The sequence below is a fragment of the Notechis scutatus genome, chromosome 6, assembly GCF_049901735.1.
Source record: "Notechis scutatus isolate UNSWTSFEM ecotype Mainland chromosome 6, rNotScu1.2, whole genome shotgun sequence".
In the NCBI taxonomy this organism is placed as follows: Eukaryota; Metazoa; Chordata; class Lepidosauria; order Squamata; family Elapidae; genus Notechis; species Notechis scutatus.
In genome coordinates this window covers 50,929,774-50,951,681 of record NC_142014.1, presented here as the reverse complement: position 1 = coordinate 50,951,681, position 21,908 = coordinate 50,929,774, and the positions used below count along the sequence as shown (strand labels likewise).

Below are 21,908 nucleotides of genomic sequence, written 5' to 3'. Positions count from 1 at the left end.
AGTTCTACCATATTAAATGGGGTTGGGGGTTGGGCAGGGAACAATATATCTCTCTACTTAACTTCTCCCCCCAGTTCATTTTTCATGAATGGACAGGTTTGGTCTAGCAGGTGAATCGTGTTTCAGTGCCTTTCCTTGCTCTTAAGAAAAGCAGACTAGATTCTACATGGCCAAAGAGTGTCTCAGAAGTTGTGATCAACTGACACGTGGCCACCTTTGCTTCTACACGCCCCCCCTTTCCAATTGCTGATAGAGCTAATGCTGATGATGTGGTCTCCATCAGTGGTGGGATTCAAGTTTTTTTACTACCGGTTCTGTGGGTGTGGCTTGGTGGGCATGGCAGGGGAAGGATACTATAAAATCTCCAGTCAGAGGTGGTATTTGCCAGTTCTCCAAACTACTCAAAATTTCCACTATCGGTTCTCCAGAACTGATCAGAACCTGCTGAATACCACCTCTGGTCTCCATATCACTTGGTCTGCATGGAAGTTTGATTTGTTAGAAATTTTTATCTCAGTTTGTTGATAGTTATTTGAAGGAGTTGCCAATTCTGGCTTTATATTAATTGTTGAACAGGATTTTGATACAATTGTACACATGATTTAGAATTATTAACATACAAAACTATAAAATGGATAATAATAATAATAATCAGAAGACATTATTGTGTCACACAGATGACATACCTATCCAGCAGCATAGTCTAAAATACAAATTAAAATACAAATTAAAAAATTCCAGGTATCAATCATTCTAAAATAGCAGTTATATTGTGAAACTATGAGGTGATGTTTTGTCATTTGGAAAGAAATTGGACATCCACAATCATTTAATCATGTGATGAAGTAAAGTTCTAGAGACGTGTCTGTTTTTTAGTCAGAGCTTGGAATATTATTCAGAAGCAGAGCAGTGGCTGAATTTAAATCAGAGTGCTACTGCTGCACTTAGTTGGTATATACCACAAGTGCGCTTAGGCTGCATCTCAGGGAAAATCAGCATTTGTATATTTTAATAGTAGGAACTCAATTTAAAAAGATTTTCTTCCATGTTAGAAGATGCATCAGAATATGACTACAATTCCAATTACACATCAACTGGTGGAGCATATTGTATCTGATCTGGTGATCCAGAGATCTTGAAAAAAGGCTCAATGAAAAGAGCCAGAGTGAAATGTGATATAAAGTGAAGTATAGTGGCTAAAATATCAGTGTTTTGAATTTGTTACTCTACAGCTAATAAATAAATGTTTACATATGGGCAATGGGGAATGACTTATGATGTTACAAATATAGGTTCACAAATGTTTCTTTACATGATCACACACATGCCTTTTGTGATTTAACAAGATGCCATTATGATGTTGTTAAATACTTTACATGAATCTCATAATTTGGTGGCAATTATACCTTATGTTCTGCCCAGATCTTTTCAACCCTCTAAAGCAGGAGTGTCAAACTCATGTCGTCATGGCGGTGTCACATGACTTATCGGGACTTTTTTCCCCTTTGCTAAATGGGGTGTGGGTGTGGCCAGCATGTGATGCATCCGGCCAGAGGCTGGGAATTTCACAGCCCTATTCTAAAGTCATCCACTTAAATATGAGACCCATAATATTAAGGGAATGCAAACCATGTTCATTGTATAGAATATTTATATACAAATACCAACACATAGAAATTTGAGAAGTAATATAATATAGAGTGAATGTCCAAACACAAGGTAGCAGTTAATTATTGCATGAGTTATTTTTGTCTTTTGTTAGATCCCTGTGGGAATGGGGAGGGCAGAACCATATTCCCTCTTTTGATGCAGTTCCATGCAGTAATAGAGTCCTGAAGGCTTTCTCTTGGTATTGATTCTGGTATGATATGATGAAAAAGTGAATTAGGAAACAACAGCAGTGCATTAAGCAATAGGGTAGTATAGCCATGCTGGTTTCACCAAGCATGCTAACGAGGTTTTGTCAAATTGGCCTAATTGAACAGATGAGTTCTGTAGATTATCATCAGCTCTGGCAAGCATTCTACTTTTCTCTATATCTTCTATGTTTCCTTCCAGAGTCTAGGAGTGACACATTGAAGGAAGCAACTTCATTCCAAGCTGTCAGGCCCCACTTCACCAATTGCTTCAAAGGAAAGAATATAGGAATGAACAATAAATCCATTCTAGACAGTGACCTCAGTCTTGCTATTAGTGGAAAAAAGCCGTTGTTGCTGCACATAATGAGTGGGGGTTTGGCTGAAGACCTCAGGCAGCTTCTCAATACTGAACTGACGCCTGGTGGCATAAGCTTGTCGTCGAAATTCAGGATGGCTGTGATCCCAGCCCCCTTTGAAGACAGGGCTGCCTGCATTGGTTTTCATCACTTTAGTTTTCTGTCCTGGTGTCCCCAAGCCAATGAGAGTAGTGCCTTCTGGAAAAGGTGGGAGATCATTTCGATGAAGTGTTAGGGGAGAAAATGACAAGGTGCCTGATGATGGCATCTCCACCATGGGAAATCTCTTATAGAATTCTTCTGGGGCACTTTCTATAGGGGAATACATGGGTGTGGGGAGGGGAGGGAAGGAAAAACAATTATTAAGTTGATAGAGATTCTAGTAGCTTTCCTGATGGCTACCCTCCCTAGCATCTCAACTCTTTTTTTGCCTCTTTTGTTAGTGTCAGAAGAGGGTTAAGACTGTTATAATTAATTTAACCAATAATTAAGTGTTTCAACTTATTTCCAGAAATATGACAGCAGCTACAGCCTGAGCTATTCATGGCAGGCATGCCACAGCTTAGCCACTCATTGTTTAATATGTGTAAAACTTACCCAAAGAGGGAGGTGAAAACCCACATGTACAGGTGCATAATGTAGTGATTAATATGTGTTAAAGAGCAGTTAAAAACATTAATGTATAATTGGGAACACCTCTTAGTCATTTCCTGGGTATTCAAAACACCCCCACTGCAGAAGGCTAAGAGGCACACACACTCTTTGCCCTGTTCAAGCCTTTTTCATGTCTCTAAAATAGTTACATTTTTAGTTCTAGCTGTTTTTTTTCTCTTCCCCTGTAATCAGGGTTGTCTATTCCTTCCCACCTCATCTAATCCTGTCTGACATTAGTGAAATTCAGAAGCTACAACCCAGCAGAGTGGAATGTCAACAACAATGAGGTGATGTCATCTGGTGCACTGCAATGGGGGTGAGCGAGCATGAAAAGAGGGAGCTTCAGCCCCAAACACTGGCAGTGTTCTGGTTCTCACTGAATTTGGTCCAAATATTCCAATACCAATAGCACTTAGACTTATATACCACTTCACAGTGCTATACAGTCCTCTCTAAGTGATTTACAGAGTCAGCATATTGCCCCCAACAATCTGGGTCCTCATTTTACCGATCTTGGAAGGATGGAAGGCTGAATCAACCTTGAGCAAGTGAGAATTGAACTGTTGAACTGCTTGCAGCTGACAGTCAGCAGAAGTAGCTTGCAGTACTGCATTCTAACCACTGCACCACCACAGTTCTTGTCAATGCTATGTCAATAAGCATGCAAACACAATGGCACCTACCTACAGCCTTGAGGGTGGCATATTTGGCATAATCTGAAGCCTGGTTAGGCAAAATACTTGTCATTTGCAGCTGATTGTTATGTGAGTGTGACAGCCCAATCTGTGAGACTGTGGAGGAGTTGATCACAGCATTGTTCAGGTGTTTCTGATCTGAAGGCAAAAAAGGTTGGCAAGTGTAAATTTAAATAGCCCACCTTAAATGTTTATATTACCTTTGCCAGCTCCTCAAACAAGTAACACGCATCTGAAGTTTTGCCATAGTCAGAGATGATGGGCAGAGGGCAGTGGAAGGAAATCAGAAATTGGCACTTAAATACCATGGGCAAATGAGAAAGGAAGAGACAGCTCTGCCCAACATAGAATTGAGTAAGAATGCCAAAGAAATAGTAGCATACGACCCCTTTTTGTATAGTGTAAATAAGAAGACACATCCTCATCCATGTATTGGCAAGATAGAAATTTTAAGCATGTATTATTTGGACAGATTGGATCTTTTGACTAAAATCTGTTTCATACCAGCAGAAAGAGCCCTCCATGGATGAATGGAGACTGGCTTGGTTATCTTCTCTCATGATAATAGGCTGCATGTCTCTGCAGGAAAGACCCATTTTCTGCTGCTCCAGAATATCTGAATGATTTAAGGGACACAACTACGGCAAAGTCTTCCCTAACAACACACTTTGGTAAGTATTTCTAAAGTTTACTTATTTACTTGTGGATATGCCAACCAAACAAGAAGGCAAACAATACAACTAATGTATTGTGGATGAACTATAAAAGCTTAACCCACTTGCTTTGGTATGTTGAAATGGCTATTTCCAGAATTCAAAGTCAGTGTGGCTTTGTTGTCTGGATATAACACTGTAAACATATCTGGAGCCTGCCAGGTTGGAAAAAGTTGTCATATATCAACTAAATAAAAACAGCTAAAGTTCCACAATGTTCCATTTATCAACTTGGTAGAGTGAGGTGGCAGGCAGGGATAGCATAGTATAAGCATAGGGATAGCATTCCCTTTTCAGGCTACCTATTGTCTAGAAGAGATGTAGACATGGGGGTGTGTGCATATGTGAATGCACGGAGGTGAGGTGGCAGATTATCTTACCTTTGTTACTTGAGGGAGATCCCCGAGAAAGGCCATCACCAATCTGGACCTGCACACTGCTGATATGGCTATCAGGCAAGTGATCAGATGAGCTATGTCCAGGCTGCTTTAGAAGATCTGTGAGTGTTCTGGAAAAAGATGCATGAAGGAGTTACTTGCCAACTCTCTCATGGAAAGATTCTCACTTATTGGTATCCACTTTTTGTACCATTGTTTAATTGTATCACCAGCCGCCCTTGCTGCTCATTTGCTTACCTGGGCACCCAGGAAATACTCATTATGGATGGTATATTTTCTTAGAACTTGAAACATTGGAAATATTCTAGAAGGCTTCTAAGCAGAACATGGACAACTACCTATCAGGTTATTCCAAAGTAGATTCCCTACATTGACAGGCAAGTTTATTTCAATTTATGCATTGGTTTCCCTTTAGGGAGCCCAAAAGAAAAAAAAAACAATAACATAAGAGTCTCCCATTATTTTTTTCTTGACAATAATGAGGTTGTGAAATAGCCTGGGATGATAATTGCTGAGTGTTGCTGAAGGATTACCCTAATCAGAAAGGATGGGAGGAGAAAGGCTCTAAGGAAAAGCAGCTGTCTTTTAGGACATTTGGCTGTTAGAAGTGGTTAATAGTAGTTGGAATATATAAACAGAACAAATTCAATTCTGTCTTATTAAAAGAATTATAGAAAGGGATATGCCAAATTATCTTTTTTTATTCAAATGTTTGTTTCTACTACAGCTACCCATTTATTTTCTTCTCACATGTTGTTCTTGAATGAATGAAAATCAATACAAAATAACATGCATGAACTTTGTTTGAATTTCTTATTAAAAACTAATGCATTGAGGGCCATTTCACTGCCATGGCCCAGTCATATGATTTTCCATTTCCAAGATTTTCCATTGTGAGACATGAAAAAAATACTATATGTGGCCTACAAAAATCCAGTTGACCACTAGGTGACTATAAGGAGATATAGAAAATGTTTCTTGGCTTCCTGATAGCTGTGTGGCTTTTGAAAACTATATATAATGTGCATAATTTCCCCTTGGACAAAGAGGAGGAATTGATTTCCCATTTTAAAATATAATAGTAACTTACTCATAAAGAATTGGAACAAGAGGCATTTATCAGAACATCTTGCTGACAACTGGCTGGGAAAGGGGATTGGCTGTGTCAGGAGACTAAGAGAAGGGGTTGGAGGATATGAACCAGAATATATGCTTCACCACAACAGCCATAAATTGTGTGATAGTGTGATAGTTCTAGAGCTAGATCTTCCCAGTCACAACCCAATACTATATTATACAATTTAATCTACATTCTACTCCACAGCTAGATTCACGCAATGAACAAAGGTTTAACAGTAACCACAGTTGACTGGGTTCATACAATATACTGAGCTATAAAACTTGTTTTACAAACAAATATGGCTTGTTCAAATAGTGGGTTAACCCAATTCAAACCAACCATGTTAAAATGATTGCTGCTGAACAACGTTATTCTTTTGTCAGATGAAGTCCAGCACAAGTGCTACATAATTTTCAGAGGCACTTAAGAAATGACCTGCAGAACAACCTCGCAAGAAAATGATGACAATTTGTAAGAGATGGTTTGAAAGGAATAAGATAAACTATGGAATACATATAGGGGGAAATTATATATTTCAAAGATACTAAATTGTCTTAAAAGGTTCTATCTTGGATTCTCATTTTTCGTTCCCTTCTATGACTTTATGTTTTTAATAGGTGCTAATTTGTACTTGCTGGGAGTTGAACTCGACTTGAGGCATTATTTACTTAATGTTTAATCAATTTTTGTATACTGTTAGGCTACAACTGAAAGGACAAAAGTTCAAGTCTGTCTCCTCCTGCCCTGAAGTCACTAACTTTTGCCCTCCCTCTTTCCTCATAACATTATTGGACGCAAACATGAGAGTCTGTACATCCCAGGAACAAACAAGCAAGTGGCATAAATGCAATAAACAATATTAAATTGACTCAGTCTGTGACTCACATTCATGCTTTCAAGTGGCAAGGACCTTTGTTCCTGTGATAAATGAGAATTGTTTGTTTCACAGTGGGGGAAGGTCTGACTGTTTATATCCTGGCAACATTTCAAAATTCCTAAAAATTTCCTAAAATACCCAAGATAAAATCTTAGGGGTTATAGAGGGCATTTTCTCTATTCTTGGTTCAAGATAGGGGTTTTGCAGCGGCAGTATCCCCCATGGGTGGCCACCCAGCCTCTGCAGAAATACCATATGAGACCACTTCTTATCTTCTTGAACCCATCTGTACTTCTGTTTTTTTGCTAAGCTTAGCTTGTCACTAACCACATGCCAGCCAAGAATTGACTGCATTCGACTAACACATTTAATCTGACTTTTGAATTAACCCATTTTCTGCTTTCACAGAGTACTGAACTATAAACAAAGTAAATGGCCTGGGTACACACGGCATGCTAAGCCATATAAACCAATCACTTAATGTTAAAACTACCCATTGTGTAAAGTATGCTTAACTGTCCAGTGGTGGAATTCATTTTTTTTTTTACTACCAGTTCTGTGGCCGTGGCAGGGAAGGATACTGTAAAATCTCCAGTCAGAGGTGGTATTTGCCAGTTCTCCGAACTACTCAAAATTTCTGCTACCGGTTCTTCAGAACTGGCCAGAACCTGCTGAATACCAACTCTATAACTGTCCTAATTCAAACACGTGCACAAACAGATCTTATGAGACAAAACTAATATATCCATGCCACATTTGCTAAGGCAAATGGATCATTTTCATGCAGATAAAGGAGACCGATGCAACAAGCAACTCTTCCTCACTCTCAAATTTATTCCTGTGAATTCCCTGAACTAAATGCACAATAGGTTTTTTTTCTAGCAGCAGACCTCACAGTACATGTCTACTGAATTGAAAATAGCTCTCTCTTATTTACTGCAGGAGTGTGTTATGAAGTACACTGTGACTCCCCTAACAGCAGATTTGCTTTTTAGAAGTCTGTACAGTATTATATTTTCTCTAAGAAATAGCTGAAGTCATCATACAAAGGTACATCAAAGAATTCATAAAAAGGTGGAACAGACATCGAAGTGTTATTAGATTTACAGAGCTGCTTAGGAATCATAAGCAATCACGTGCATGTAGATTTTTGGTTTCCTGTAGAGGTGATTGTAATGAGAGGTTGTGTACTGTCTAAACAACTTATTTATGAGCTCCCCCAAAATGACCCACTACAGAGAGCCAAACTATCACAAAAAACCAGAAACTAATAAGGGAGAATATTTGTAGCTCAGGGTTGAAATGAGAGGTTCTTAGTGCTCTCTGAGCTTGGTTGTTTTCTTGCAGACATTTTATTACCCAAAGTAGGCAATGTCATCTGTGCCAGTGATGATGGCAAAAAAGTCCAGTGGCAAAAAATGTTGTTACAAACTATGTAAATCAGTAAAGCTCCTTGATGCAGGCAAAAGAAGGGACCGGGTGTTAAGGTGCAAAGCAAAATAGCCAAGGGAAACCAAGGCATCCCTCAATCCCTCAGTGTGTGTAACCCACCCGTTTCAGGGAAAATCGTTTCCATATCAGCCATTCCTGCCTTTGTATATTTTCTTGATAGGCAGTGCTTTTCTTTTTTTGGGTGTGCCCACACACATTGCCTCTAGTCTTCTTATTTATTTATTTAAATATATTTTTCCTGCACAACCACATATATGTGATGCATCTGTGCACCTACTGAAAGAGGAAATCTCTCTCTTCTAGATGGTTGGGGGAAATAGAGCTCTCTGGGTTGCATGGCAAATTTCTCAGGTGGGATTTCAAAAGCTTTTCTACCTGGAGCATGGAGATAAAAGCCAGTCTCAAAGAGGAACCACAGCAGTGACAGCACTCAAGGGCTGTCTCTGGGTGATAAATAGGTGCTGGCAGAACTGTCTCTTCTGTGGTCAGCAGCTGGAGACTCCAAGGATCTAGATGACCACCAGACAGCAACAAAGAGTTTTCGACAGATCTTTACTATTCTGGGGGTTGCTTTTCACAGTATATGTTGAGGCTGCTCTACTTGCCAGCAGCCCTCTTTCACTGGCCAGCCCCCCTCCCCCCACCCCCCACCATCATATCCTAGGCAAGAGCCTCGGTTCCTGTATGGGGCACACTTGATCCTGCAGATGATGACCGTGTTATACGTCCTCAACTTATAACAGTGCATTTAGTGACCATTCATACTTACAATGGTGACTTATGTTTTTCACACTTATGACCATTGCAACATCCCCATGGTCATGTGATCAAAATTCAGACACTTGGCAACTGACTCATATTTATGTCCCAAGGTCATGTGATCACCTTTTCTGACCTTCTAATGAGCAAAGTCAATGGGGAAGCCAGATTCACTTAACAACTGCGTTACCATTGTAACAACTGCAGTGATTCACTTAGCAGCTGTGGTAAAATGGGGCAAAATTGAGTCCACAAATGTTTCACTTAGCAACAGAAATTTTGAGCTCAATTGTGGTCATAAGTCAAGGACTTATTTGTATTTGTTCTCCCCCACCCCCACTCCAAAAAAAAAAAGACTGAAGGCATAGCTGACCCCAAGGCAGCTGCAATACCTGCCTTGATTTTATTAGTGCCACTGCTCTCTGCTGAGCTAAGCAGCAAAGTTGATGTGAAAAACATCATGGCTGTCTGGCACGAAACAAGTGCTGGACCTGCATTGCTTGTCTTTCTCTTATGACCCGTGGGAGTTGAGGAAGAAGCTGTTTCTTCTTCCAGTTTCTCCTCAATTGGCAAAGGTTTTAATGCTAGGGCAATTATTGTGCTGAGCTTAAACCTAAAAGGCATTCCTATTTTAATGAGGCTTGGTCAGCTCTCGTGAATTGATCTAAACTGGCATAGGGGAGGAAAAATTCATATCATCTCTGTCTAGCTCAGAAATAAAGCTAGAAGAAATTCTGTGGTGATAACGAACTGTCCATCAAAGAAACAATAAATGTCTAAGAGCAGAAGATGACATTGCCTTCAGCAGGTCTTCCTTGCCTGCATGGTTAGAGCTGAAACTGGTCACAGACCTCTCATGAATCACTGCCAGATGAGTGAAGGGCTGTTGGCAAGCAAGGATACAATGAAGGGCATAATCAGTACTGGCACAGAGATGCAGTTTACTGGTGAGGGCTTCACGCTGACTTTGAATTATTAGGTTGAGAAAGTGCTCTGCTAGAGTTGAGGAGAAGAAATCAGAAAAAATATCAAGGAATTCAGAGGCATGAGTCACATTTAAAAATCAACAGAATTTAATAAGCATTCGGAATAATATTTCATATTTTGTGTGCTATTTTCCTAGCCTTTTCACATTAGTAAACTGTACTAGAATCCAGTCCTTGTTATGCTGATAAAAATTCCTGCCAGTTAATAACATATTCTCCTGACTCTCATTGCTGTCATACAAAATGTATTGTCCACATGACTGAACGGGTAAATATTTTAATGGCAGTAACTGGCTATTCATTAACCAATAGTATCTCTATCTTATCCTCCTTCCAGGCATGTTCTCATGAAAATGTATTCTGACCACAAGAATTTATCACTGACAATCAAGGTTAGTCTGTTCAACTGAAACACTTCCCCCCAAACAGAGAGGGAAGTGACACAGATAACATGCTAAGGAAATGGCATGGACAATTCAGAAAACATTAGAAAGTGCTTAAATATGCCTAAAACATGGGCTGGAGATGAGACATGATGACCAGAATCATGGTAATAAGATATAACATTCCAGCTGCTAAACCATACCTGTGATCCTTTGATGAGCTAATGAATTAAGGGCCGATGAGCTTTCATTGAGCTAATTATATCAATGTCTTAAAAGCTCGTCTGGATTAACTGCAAAAACATTTGCTTCATCATTTGCCCATTATTTATGATTACCTGAAATCTCACACACATGGGAGAAATGGAAGAGGTGCTAGGAATTCTGAAGCAAGACTATCAAGCAAGAGATGCTATTGGTAGAGGAAGAAAAATGTGACAGGAAAATGTAAAATGAGTAGGAACTTAATATCAGAACAATTGATTTAATTTGGTAGCTGGAAGAAGATCATAATGAGTCCTGAATTAGTAAGCTACAGTACATTTAGCCTCTATTATTCCAGTTCTCAACTTATAAACATTATATACCTCCGCTGTGTTTAATGACATTTGTTGTTGCCTTTGAATTAATTTTGATTCCTAGAAGCTGCCTGGACAAATCCATACATTTTCCATGGCAACATTTTTGGAGGAAGTTTGCCACTGCCTTCAACTAGGCTGAGACAGAGTGACTGGCCCAAACCCATACAGCTAGCTTGTAACTAAGGCAAAAGTAGAATTCAAGATTCCTCAGTTTCTAATATGGTGTGTGTAATATGGTGTAGCATGCTAAGAAAAAAGAGGAAGTCAAATACAATATAGGAGATGAAGGAAGCAAATGCAGGGTCAGTCAAAAAGGACTCAGATACCTAAGATGTTCTCTAATATTCAAAGTATTAGGAAGAAACAAGGTGAACTTGCACTCCTAATACGTGATACTAACAGAAGACTGGAAAACAGCTGATGTGATTCTAATCTTCAAAAAGTGGGGAAAAGATAGATTCAGGGAAATACAAACTAATTTGCCTGACATCAATACCTGGAAGATCCTAGAAAGATAATGAAGCAACAGATCTATGAACACTTAGATACAAGCAAAACTACTACTAAAACCAAGATGTGATTGTCAAAAACAGATCATGCCAGACAAACCTTGCCTTCTTTGACAAAGTGACTAAATTGGTGAAACAGGGAAATACTGTGGATATAGTTTACCTAGACAGTTAAGGCATTTGACAAAGAAGACTACATCCTACATCCTGGTAAAACAGAAAACTGTGGGCTGACCAACTGCACTCAAAGTGTAGTTCTCAATCAAACTACTTTTACAGAGAGGGAAGCACGAATTGGGGTACCTCAAGGTTCTGTGTTAGGCCCAGTACTATTCATTTTCTACTACTCTGGTAAGAACACACTTGGAATCCAGTCTGGTCATTAAATAAATAAATAAATAAATAAATAAATAAATAAATAAATAAATGCTGATATTCTAGAACAGGGGTGTCAAACTCGATTTCATTGAGGGCTTCATCAAGATTGTGTTTGACCTTGGGGGGGCCAGGGGGGGCATGGCCAGAGGGCGTGGCCAGCATGACATCACTCATATCGGAGGCGCCTGTGGTGACCCAAGTGCTCTGCCAGTGAAAATGGGCTCCTGGGTCCCATTTTCGGCTGAAACAGCCTCCTGCAGCCCTCTGCCAGTGAAAATGGAGCTGGAGGATGGCATGTATGAATCCTGGAACAGCTCTGCATGGCCCTTCCAAGCTCTGTTTCTGCTGGCAGAGGTTCTGTGGGCCAATCCTTTGCTGTTGTCAGGGTGGCCGCTGGGCCAGATCTAAGCACCCCGTGGGCCGGATTGGTCCCGCAGGCTGGATTTGTCCCACAGGTCTTGAGTTTGACACTTCTGGTCTAGAAAGTGTGTAGACAAGAGCATTGCCTCATTGCCTCATCTATTAAATCCTCAGTGCTTGTAGAGAGATTCTTCCCAGAACCATCAAATTCATTCCAGTGGTTGCATGTATTAGCAGCTCTGGTTTATATATAGGCCTCCTCTTGTCAGACGGCTCCATGCACACCTGCCTTTTGCAGAACAATTCCACACACTATCACTGATCCAATGTGATTTTAGATAAAAAGCTCTATCTGGAAAATGGTATGAACACAAAGACATAACATAAGCTGCAATATTAAGACCCAATAGAAGCCTGATAAGTCTTATCAATGTGTACTACAATTTCAGGGTTGTTTAATAAAAACCCTGGAAAAAAGGGAAAACCTGGCCATGCTCACTTTCTGTGATGACCTGGGGTGTGGCACAAAGGCAACAGACCCTTTATTAGCTCCAGCTTTCCCCCCAATGTCCTGGTTACCTTCTCGGCTGGAGAAAAACTTTCCCAGGAACAGCCTTTGGCTGCAGAGAATCAAGTCCAAAACATGATCAACAAAAACTGTAACTATAAGTCCAATCAAAGCAAGATGAGGTAATTAGTCCAGCAGGGCAAGAAAAGGAATTCCAGACATGAAGGAACGTCAGTAATTCAACCTGGTTGGGAGGATGCCAGGAATGAAGATAACCAAATTTAACACAAGATAAACTCACGTTTGTTCCCAGAAATGCTGCACTCAGCTTGCATCTCTTTTAAACCCTCATTCCCAGGTGTGGCTAATGAAGAGAATCAGGGCCCTTTCCTCTCCCATAAGCTACGCAACCCACATTGCTCTATTCTCTGTTCCTCCCTGCGTACCCTAGGATGAAGAGGGGGTGGGCCTGTGTCTTCCTCTGAACTCCCTCTCCCTTGTTCTACCTCTTCCCTGCTCTGCCTAGCCGGACTTTGCCCTTCCCCAGTTTCTTCACAGCCAACGGAGCCACACTCCCACTCCCTGTCAGCTGTTCGTCTTCCTCCTTGGATTCAGAGTCTTGACAGGGACATGACATTTTCCATCATTGCCCTGCCCACTGTGACCTTTCTTTTCCCAAAAAGTTAAGCACAGTTTTGCTTATTAAAAATTGTGAGTACAGAACCCGATGACTTCTTCTTTCATAGGAAGGAAGTGGATTAATAGAATAAATTTTCCTATCAGACTTAGAGAACCTAATGCCCTTATGTTGTTGTTGAATTCCAAATCTCATCTTCTCCTGGATAACAGCACAGTATAATGAGAACTATAGCCCAGCTACAGCTAGAGGGCCATTGATTCCAGATTCTGTGCTTTTAGGAAAAAGTTTTAATGGGAACCCAATCCACATTCTCTACATGTATCTAAAGCACTGGGTCAAAGGACTTTCCTTCGTCTCTCTGTTCCTATGTTTTCTGAATCCACTCTTTTCCAGTTGGACAGGAAACTTATTATGTTCACTTTATTTCACAGCATTCCCTAAATGTGATGCCTCTCTAACAACATAGCACCTTGCACTGAATTTCTTTGAGGAGAGATAGAGACATCATGTCACTACCAACCAATCAAGCCATTTCCTGGGGCAACTATACAGCACTGCCAAGTTCTAGCTAAAGATAATATTAAGATAAATATAAAAATACAGGAAAGGTAATGTAAAAATATCAAAAGGTGTTTGAGAATAAGTAATTGATTATAAATCTAGTTAGAAATATGCAAAGTGATAAAACCTATTTAGAAGTTATTATCAGAATATGCATTCAAATATGAATTTATATAATTTTAATAGTTTTTGAAAACAACATTAATATTTATTTATATAGCTACTTCTCTTGTTGCACAGTGTTTATTTTCACTCTATTTTATCACTTACAGAAAATGATATTTTGAAAGCACAAAAATGGCAAAACTGATTCCATTCTGAACACGGTCACTGCATTCAGTTGAATTATATTGAACTGAATTGAATACTTTATTTGGCCAAATGAGATTAGACATACAAGGAATTTGTTTCCCGTGCAGAAGCTCTCCATGTACATGCAAAGCAACAGAATAATAATAATGATAATCACAATTATCACCATAATCATAGTCATAATCATAATAATACCAATAAGAGAGGGAAGTAAAGAATAATAATAATAATACTACAGCCATACTTTGGGGTAAATACACATAGACATTAAATATACATAATCTTTGAATTTTCATCAAATCACATTTTGAAATTGTGAGTGACATGCATGGTCATAACATTGTTTACCCTAACTGGTTTGGGTAAAAATAATAAATAAGTTATCATGGTTTGTTGGTTAAAGTGTGTGTAACTTTAACTACAAGAATGTAATTAAGGGTGTGGTTGTAAAAGCACCATAAAAGAAGCAAGTCAATTGCAGCTCTCTCTCTCTGGCTTAATGATCCCTAATTACTGGATAGATTGATGACTGCGTTTTTCCTTACTGGAACGGAGGAGAGAAGGGAGTGTTGATTTCTCAATGGAGAGAAGAGATAATACGGACTGATTTATTGTAAGTGAACTGACATTGGCTATTCAACACGGACTTTGCAAATTAAGTATCCCCGACTGGACTGATTGAAATGATACATAACTAATGGACTGTTTATTTTGACTATGCTATAATTCCTAATGGAATAAACTATATTTTTGATAGCACAAGCGTATCTGTTTTTTACTGCGTGTTAACTAAAATACAAACTTATCTCACACATTTACCTGTCTGCCTATCTGACTACGCTACACATTCTGTTTAGTTTGTTTTCCTTAACACTCGTTGGGGAATTCAGGCTTAACACTGGTTATGGGCCCAGAGACTGCAAAGTCAGTTTAACTAGGATAAAAAACAGGTTTATGTAAAAAGTGAGATTTTGTGTTGTTACACGTTACAGTAAACAGACAGCTGTGTTTTTATTAATTAAAGTTTTATATCCATATATTGAAACATGGCACAAGTCAGTCTACAAAGTTTGTCCCTTATATCCAAGCTGGATGGAACAAACTATGTTTCATGGTCTATGAAATGTAGTCTACTTCTACGAAGAGAAGGTCTGTGGAACATAATTGAAAACCCACCAAACGTAGAGGAATGGGATACTGAAAATGAGGAAGATAGTCAAAAGATAGAAGACTTTAAACAGAAAAATGAACAAGCTCTTTGCATCATAGGACTAACACTATCTGATCAGCAACTTGTTCATATACGCGGAGAGCAAACAGCTGTTGGGTGTTGGCAAAAACTGAAGAGGATTTATGTCCGAGATAACGTTGGTGCTCACATAAATCTAACACAGAAGCTTTTCCGGACGCATCTCCAAAAGAATGGTGATATGCTGAGTCATTTGAATACTATGAAAAGCATTTTTCAAGAACTGCACGAGAAGGAGCTTATTTTCTCTGAACTACACCAGGTCTACATAATTCTATCTTCATTAGACGAAAGTTTTGATGACTACGTAACTTCCCTTGAAATTTTACCTAAAGAAAGCCTAACTTTAACTGATATCACTGGCAGATTGATTGAAGAGGCCAGAAGAAGGCTTGAAAGAGATCAGTTAAGGAGGGAGCAACCTCAAAAGGAAGATAATGAACCTACTGCATACGCAATTAAAAAGTGTTTTAATTGTGGAGGAAGAGGACATTTGGCAAGATTTTGTAAGAAAGCAAAGCGCCAGAATGCAAGTCAGAATACTGGAAGTCATCTAAGAAAAAATATAAATTTTGAGTTAGCCATGTATAGTAATGGAGTTGTAAAAAATAATTTATGGGTGGTTGACAGTGGAGCATCCCACTGTATAACAAATGATAACAAAAAATTTATAAAAATGTCCATGAGTTCACAGCATATCTCATTGGCAAACGGCTGGAAAATGAAAGCAAAAGGTGAAGGTATTGCACATTGTTCTTGTATAAAAGAGAACGTAAAAATGTTATATGTACCTCAACAAATTTAATTTGCTTTCAGTTAGAATGTTGGTTAGATTAGGATACGTAGTTACCTTTAGAGGAGATACTTGCTTAATTGAAAAAGAAGGTAAGAAAATTACTGCATCTTTAAGAGGTGAATTGTATGTGTTAAATGATAATGGTTTAGAGGTGGCTAACACGGTTTATGATAGTAAGAAACCTCATGATGAATGTATTCACTTGTTACACCGACGGCTAGGTCATTTAAATTTTAAAATGATTAAGAGAACTGTTCAACTATCTAAAGGAATAAGTTTGAAACCTTGTAATAAGTATTTGCAATGTTCTGCTTGCAATCAAAGCAAAAGCAAAGTTATACCGGCAAATAGAGTTGAAGGATTTACTACCAAAGAGCCTTTAGAGGTAGTATTTGCCGATATAATAGGTCCTAAAAAACCAAGTGTAGGTGGTGCTAGATACATATTAAGCATAATGGACCACTATTCTAGGTATGGTTTCTGTTTTCTAATGAAGAGAAAAACTGAAACGTATATAAATTTCTTTAATTGGTTAAAATTTGCAGAGAGGAAAACTAAAAAGAAATTAGTAACTCTTATAACAGATAATGGTGCGGAATTTACAAATAATAAATTCCAGAATAGAATTATGATGGCAGGTATTCAACATAAAAAGTCTGCACCATATAGGCCTCAACATAATGCCTTTATAAAGAGACGAGGCCAAACACTGCAATCAATGGGACGGACTATGTTGTCTGATTCAGGATTACCTGACAATTTGTGGGGAGAAGCTATAATGTGTGGTAATCACATATTAAATAATGTTGTTAATTCAACAACAGGTGAATTACCATTCACACTGTGGCATGGTAGGAAACCTGATTTAAGTTACATTCACACATTTGGTGCACCAGCATGGGTGCATATCCCTACACAAATCAGAAACAAAGGACAGCATAGAGCTAAAAGATTATTTTTTGTTGGATATCAATCAAACCATAGATCTTATAGATTCTGGGAACCAGGTACATCTAGAATATACTGCAGTGCTAGTGCACAATTCCTAGAACATATAGGATGGAATAGATTAGAGCAAGATTCAGATAATGATGTAATTATAGAACCCTACAAGAGGCAGAAAGAAAAGACTAGTTATAAGAAAAGTCCAATTAAAGAAGAAGTCCACGAAGAGCAAATAGAACCAGAACAAGAGGAAATAATTGATCAAGAAGAGATAGATAATCAAGAACAGGAAATAAAGGAAAGTCCACCTGTAAGTCCTGTAATACCTAGACGCACAACACGTGTAACCAGACCACCTGAAAGGTATCAGGCAAGTATAGTTTGCCAAGTAAATAAAGTTCCTACTAGTATAGATGAACTTAAGATGTATCCTGTAAAGGATCAGGAGAATTGGCAAAAGGCAATGGAAAAAGAGTTAAATTCATTAAAGGAAATGAAAGTATATGAAGATACCAAATTACCTCCAGGAGAAAAATCCATTGGGTGCAAATGGATATTCAAAGTAAAGACTGGAAATAATGGGACAATTACTTATAAGGCTAGGTTAGTAGCTCAAGGTTTTAATCAAAATGCATTTGATTATGATGAGGTATTTGCACCAAATTTAAAGGCTACAACTTTAAGAGCAGCTTTAGTGTGGGCAGCTAAGAAGAATTATATCGTTAACCATTTAGACGTAGAAACTGCCTATCTACATGCACCATTGCAGCATACAATATATTTGAAAAAACCAGTTGGTATAAATGATAATAAAGCAAATAGCAATGATTGTTGGAAACTCAAAAAGAGTCTATATGGATTGAAACAATCTGGCTATGAATGGAACCAATATATTGTGAAAGAATTAAACAATATAGGGTTTAAATCTGGTTTAGCAGATCCATGTATGTTTAAAAGAGAAAATAATGGAACGGTGTCATTATTGTTATTATTTACAGATGATATTGCTTTGATTACTAAGACCAATAATGAAGCTACTGAGATTATTTCATTATTAGCCAAAAAGATAAAATTAAAGCATTTAGGTGAAATTAAAAAGTATCTAGGATTGACAATTAACAAAACCAAAAATGGATTTAAGATATCTCAAGAAGATAAAATTTGCCAATTAATTAAAATGTATAAAATGGAACTTTGTAAGCCGACAAAGACTCCAATGAGTCAGGAAGTTTGCAAAACTGATGCTCAAAGTCCCAAATTCGATAAGACCATCTATCAATCTTTGATTGGTAGCTTATCATATATAAGCAATTGGTCAAGGCCAGATATTGCTTATAGTGTTAATCAGCTGGCACGATTTAATAATGATCCACATCAATGTCATTGGCAAGCATTAAAGAGAATTTTAAGATATCTTAAAGGAACAATGTACCATGCATTGTATCTAGAGCCAAAAGGTGATTTGATTCTTAGTGCCTATGCAGATGCAAGTTTTGCAACTGACATAAACACTAGAAAATCAACATCTGGGATGGCTATATTATTTGGTAAGACACTAATAGGGTGGAGGTCAATCAGACAACAGCATATCAGCTTGTCCACGATGGAAGCAGAATTTTCATGTCTGTCATTACTATGCACTGAATTAATTCTGTACAAACAGTTATTATTAGACATGGGTATAACTGTTAAATATTTCATTATTGTGTACGAGGACAACCAGGCATCCATACAGTTAGCTACTAATATTGCTGTAAAGACTAGATCAAAGCATACTGATTTAAGGTACTTAAATGTTAGAGAATCTGTGAAAAATGGTCTAATTAAACTAGAGTACTGCATGATGGAAGAAAACATTGCAGACCAGTTTACAAAAGCTCAAGGTGTAGTAAAATTTAAAGAGAGCTGTAACAATTATGATTTAAAGGTGTAAATGGTTATATTATTATTATATTATTATTATTACCCAAAAGGGGAGAATGTTAGGGATAACATTGTTTACCCTAACTGGTTTGGGTAAAAATAATAAATAAGTTATCATGGTTTGTTGGTTAAAGTGTGTGTAACTTTAACTACAAGAATGTAATTAAGGGTGTGGTTGTAAAAGCACCATAAAAGAAGCAAGTCAATTGCAGCTCTCTCTCTCTGGCTTAATGATCCCTAATTACTGGATAGATTGATGACTGCGTTTTTCCTTACTGGAACGGAGGAGAGAAAGGAGTGTTGATTTCTCAAGGAGAGAAGAGATAATATGGACTGATTTATTGTAAGTGAACTGACATTGGCTATTCAACACGGACTTTGCAAATTAAGTATCCCCGACTGGACTGATTGAAATGATACATAACTAATGGACCGTTTATTTTGACTATGCTATAATTCCTAATGGAATAAACTATATTTTTGATAGCACAAGCGTATCTGTTTTTTACTGCGTGTTAACTAAAATACAAACTTATCTCACACATTTACCTGTCTGCCTATCTGACTATGCTACACATTCTGTTTAGTTTGTTTTCCTTAACACTCGTTGGGGAATTCAGGCTTAACAATAATAGGGTCAAAAATTTTGGGTTGGTCCACATTTTTAAGCAAATAGAACAATGTCTAACATTTACTGTATTAATTTGTAGAGAGAACATCAGTATTGATTCTGCATATCTTCAGTTTCTCAAGGAAGTTTTGTGTAACTTTATAGGTACTAGGGAAATATGTGTATACTAAAAACACAAAAAATAAGTTCAAAATTCTTTTTAACTGCACAATAATTTAGAAATGTGATTGAATTATTAAATACGTAAAGAACAGAAATATGTTTCCTATATCTCTATTTACAAGTTGATGTTCTTCATTCATCCAGTACCACAATGTACTTTTACTCACTTTAGAAATACATGTATATTATAATCCACTCCAGAGTCATACCATCTGCTTGGGGGTTGATTGTCAGTCCTACTACCTTTCACTGCTGGCTTCTTGGCTTGCATTACTAGGCAATCTGGCTTGATCTCAGCTGTATCTCAGTGATCCAGTCTTTATTTAGACATTATCAGTAGCCACCGCCATTTCCATCTCTGAACAGAAGAATTCTACACATTGCCTAGCGAATACTTATATCTAGTCCCTAACAGTAACAAAAATTTAAGGATATATTTCCTTTTACCGTCAAAAGGTGTGCCTTAGTAAGCTAGTTCAGAAAACATTATAATTCTGGGGTTTATACATTGCCTGTATTCTGTATATCAACTTTTTCTGAGAAACAAGAGATTCTAAAATTCAGAGTTAGCTGATTCCTTTTATTAGGAACAAGTGATATTTTTATGTATTTTTATTTATTTGGTAAATTTATTTTATGCCTAACTCACCGTGGGGCTACTCTATGATGGAAGAGGGTAGGCAATCTTTTTGAATTCCCCAGAATTCTTCTTTATCAGGTTATGTAGTTCAAAAGCAGGAGAAGCAGAAGAAATAGGCTTGGGTTTTTTGGATGTTTTGGTTGTTCTAAGATTAGCTGAAAGCTGTACCAAAACTGGACAATGATAATTAGATGCTTAAATGGGCTTAGAAAACAACATGTGTTTGTTATATTGCTTTCTGCTGAGTTGAATTTTGCATGAATAACAAGGAATTCGTGAGAATTAAGCCCACTATTAGCTGACAATCATTATCTCTCAGTGCAAAATAGGATAGTACAGTATTATTGTTTCTGGATCTATTGAAAATGACTACCTGTCACCCTGGAATTCTATTCCAATCTGTAACTCAGAAGTATATCTGTTCTAATATATAAACATTCATTATGATAGCACCATTTTCAAGGCAGGCATATAGTAAACATATATTTTGTTGCATGTGGAAATGCTCCCTGACTTTCCTGGTTTGGGATAGCAAGTCATTTTCTCATTATATTAACCTTCATTAAGAAAGTTTGCTGGAGCATTAAGAATATTGTGAATCCGGACAAACACCAGGGTTAATAAGAATATTATCTGCACCACTGGATAAAAAAAAATACAGTACTGTGTTTAGGAAGCTTGTTTAACACTCAGTTCTACACTCTCTCACTCTGATATCATTCTTAGCACTTGGCTAATTCTGGGAAATGTTACCCTTAATTCATTTAATAAAAAAGTACCTGAAATAAAGTAACTTGTAAAACGTGCATAAATCATAATGATGCTATTTTGATACTTCCTTTCCCTCTTCTTGCATCTAGACCAACTTGTCACCTATCCTTTAAATAGATTTCATTGCACATATGTCACCATACAAATAAAGCAGTGGTGCACCTTTACTAATCAAAGCTTCCCTTGTTTAGGCAACAGAGCTTGTTGCCATAATTCTCACACCACTATTGGCAGTTTTGACAGCATTATTTAGGCCCAAGGCATTATATATGCTATTTTGCTTTTTTATGATGCAGGACCACTTCCCACCCCTTCATATTTATGTCTGCAGCAGCCTTGTTTCTGATTCAAATATCATAAGAAGGTAGAATGTGATATATTTGGTTTTAGCTTATGTTAATGCACAAACCCAGTTATCGCAGGGTCTATGTGATTTATGTGACTGACTTATGGCATGTGTAAACTTTATGCTGCTTGAACATACATGCCTGCCTGCAATTATAGCAGACTAGATACTCTTCAGATAAACTCCTGAATCTTCTCCTACAATATATGCCTTCATTCTTGTATCTTCATCTAATTGTAGGGAAATCCTGTTAGATGTGCTGCTATCATTTACCAGATCAGCTCCTGTACCATTTCTCCAAAGAAAGAAATGGAACTCCTGTCCTCCATTTGTTGTAGTTTAGC

General features: G+C 37.8%; 1 protein-coding gene across 1 annotated transcript in view; it reads right to left on the bottom strand.

Moving 5' to 3' along the window:
• Nucleotides 1-2,087: 2,087 nt before the first annotated feature.
• SHISA8 (shisa family member 8) overlaps nucleotides 2,088-21,908 on the bottom strand; it is a 55,300-nt gene continuing 35,479 nt past the window's right edge. Inside the window, exons 4-6 of the mRNA XM_087969067.1 lie at nucleotides 4,658-4,785; nucleotides 3,553-3,702; nucleotides 2,088-2,527 (exon numbers count right to left, since the gene is read on the bottom strand). Coding sequence (XP_087825193.1) covers nucleotides 2,166-2,527; nucleotides 3,553-3,702; nucleotides 4,658-4,785 — 640 coding nt within the window. The 3' untranslated portion in view covers nucleotides 2,088-2,165. The remainder of the gene's footprint in view (nucleotides 2,528-3,552; nucleotides 3,703-4,657; nucleotides 4,786-21,908) is intronic.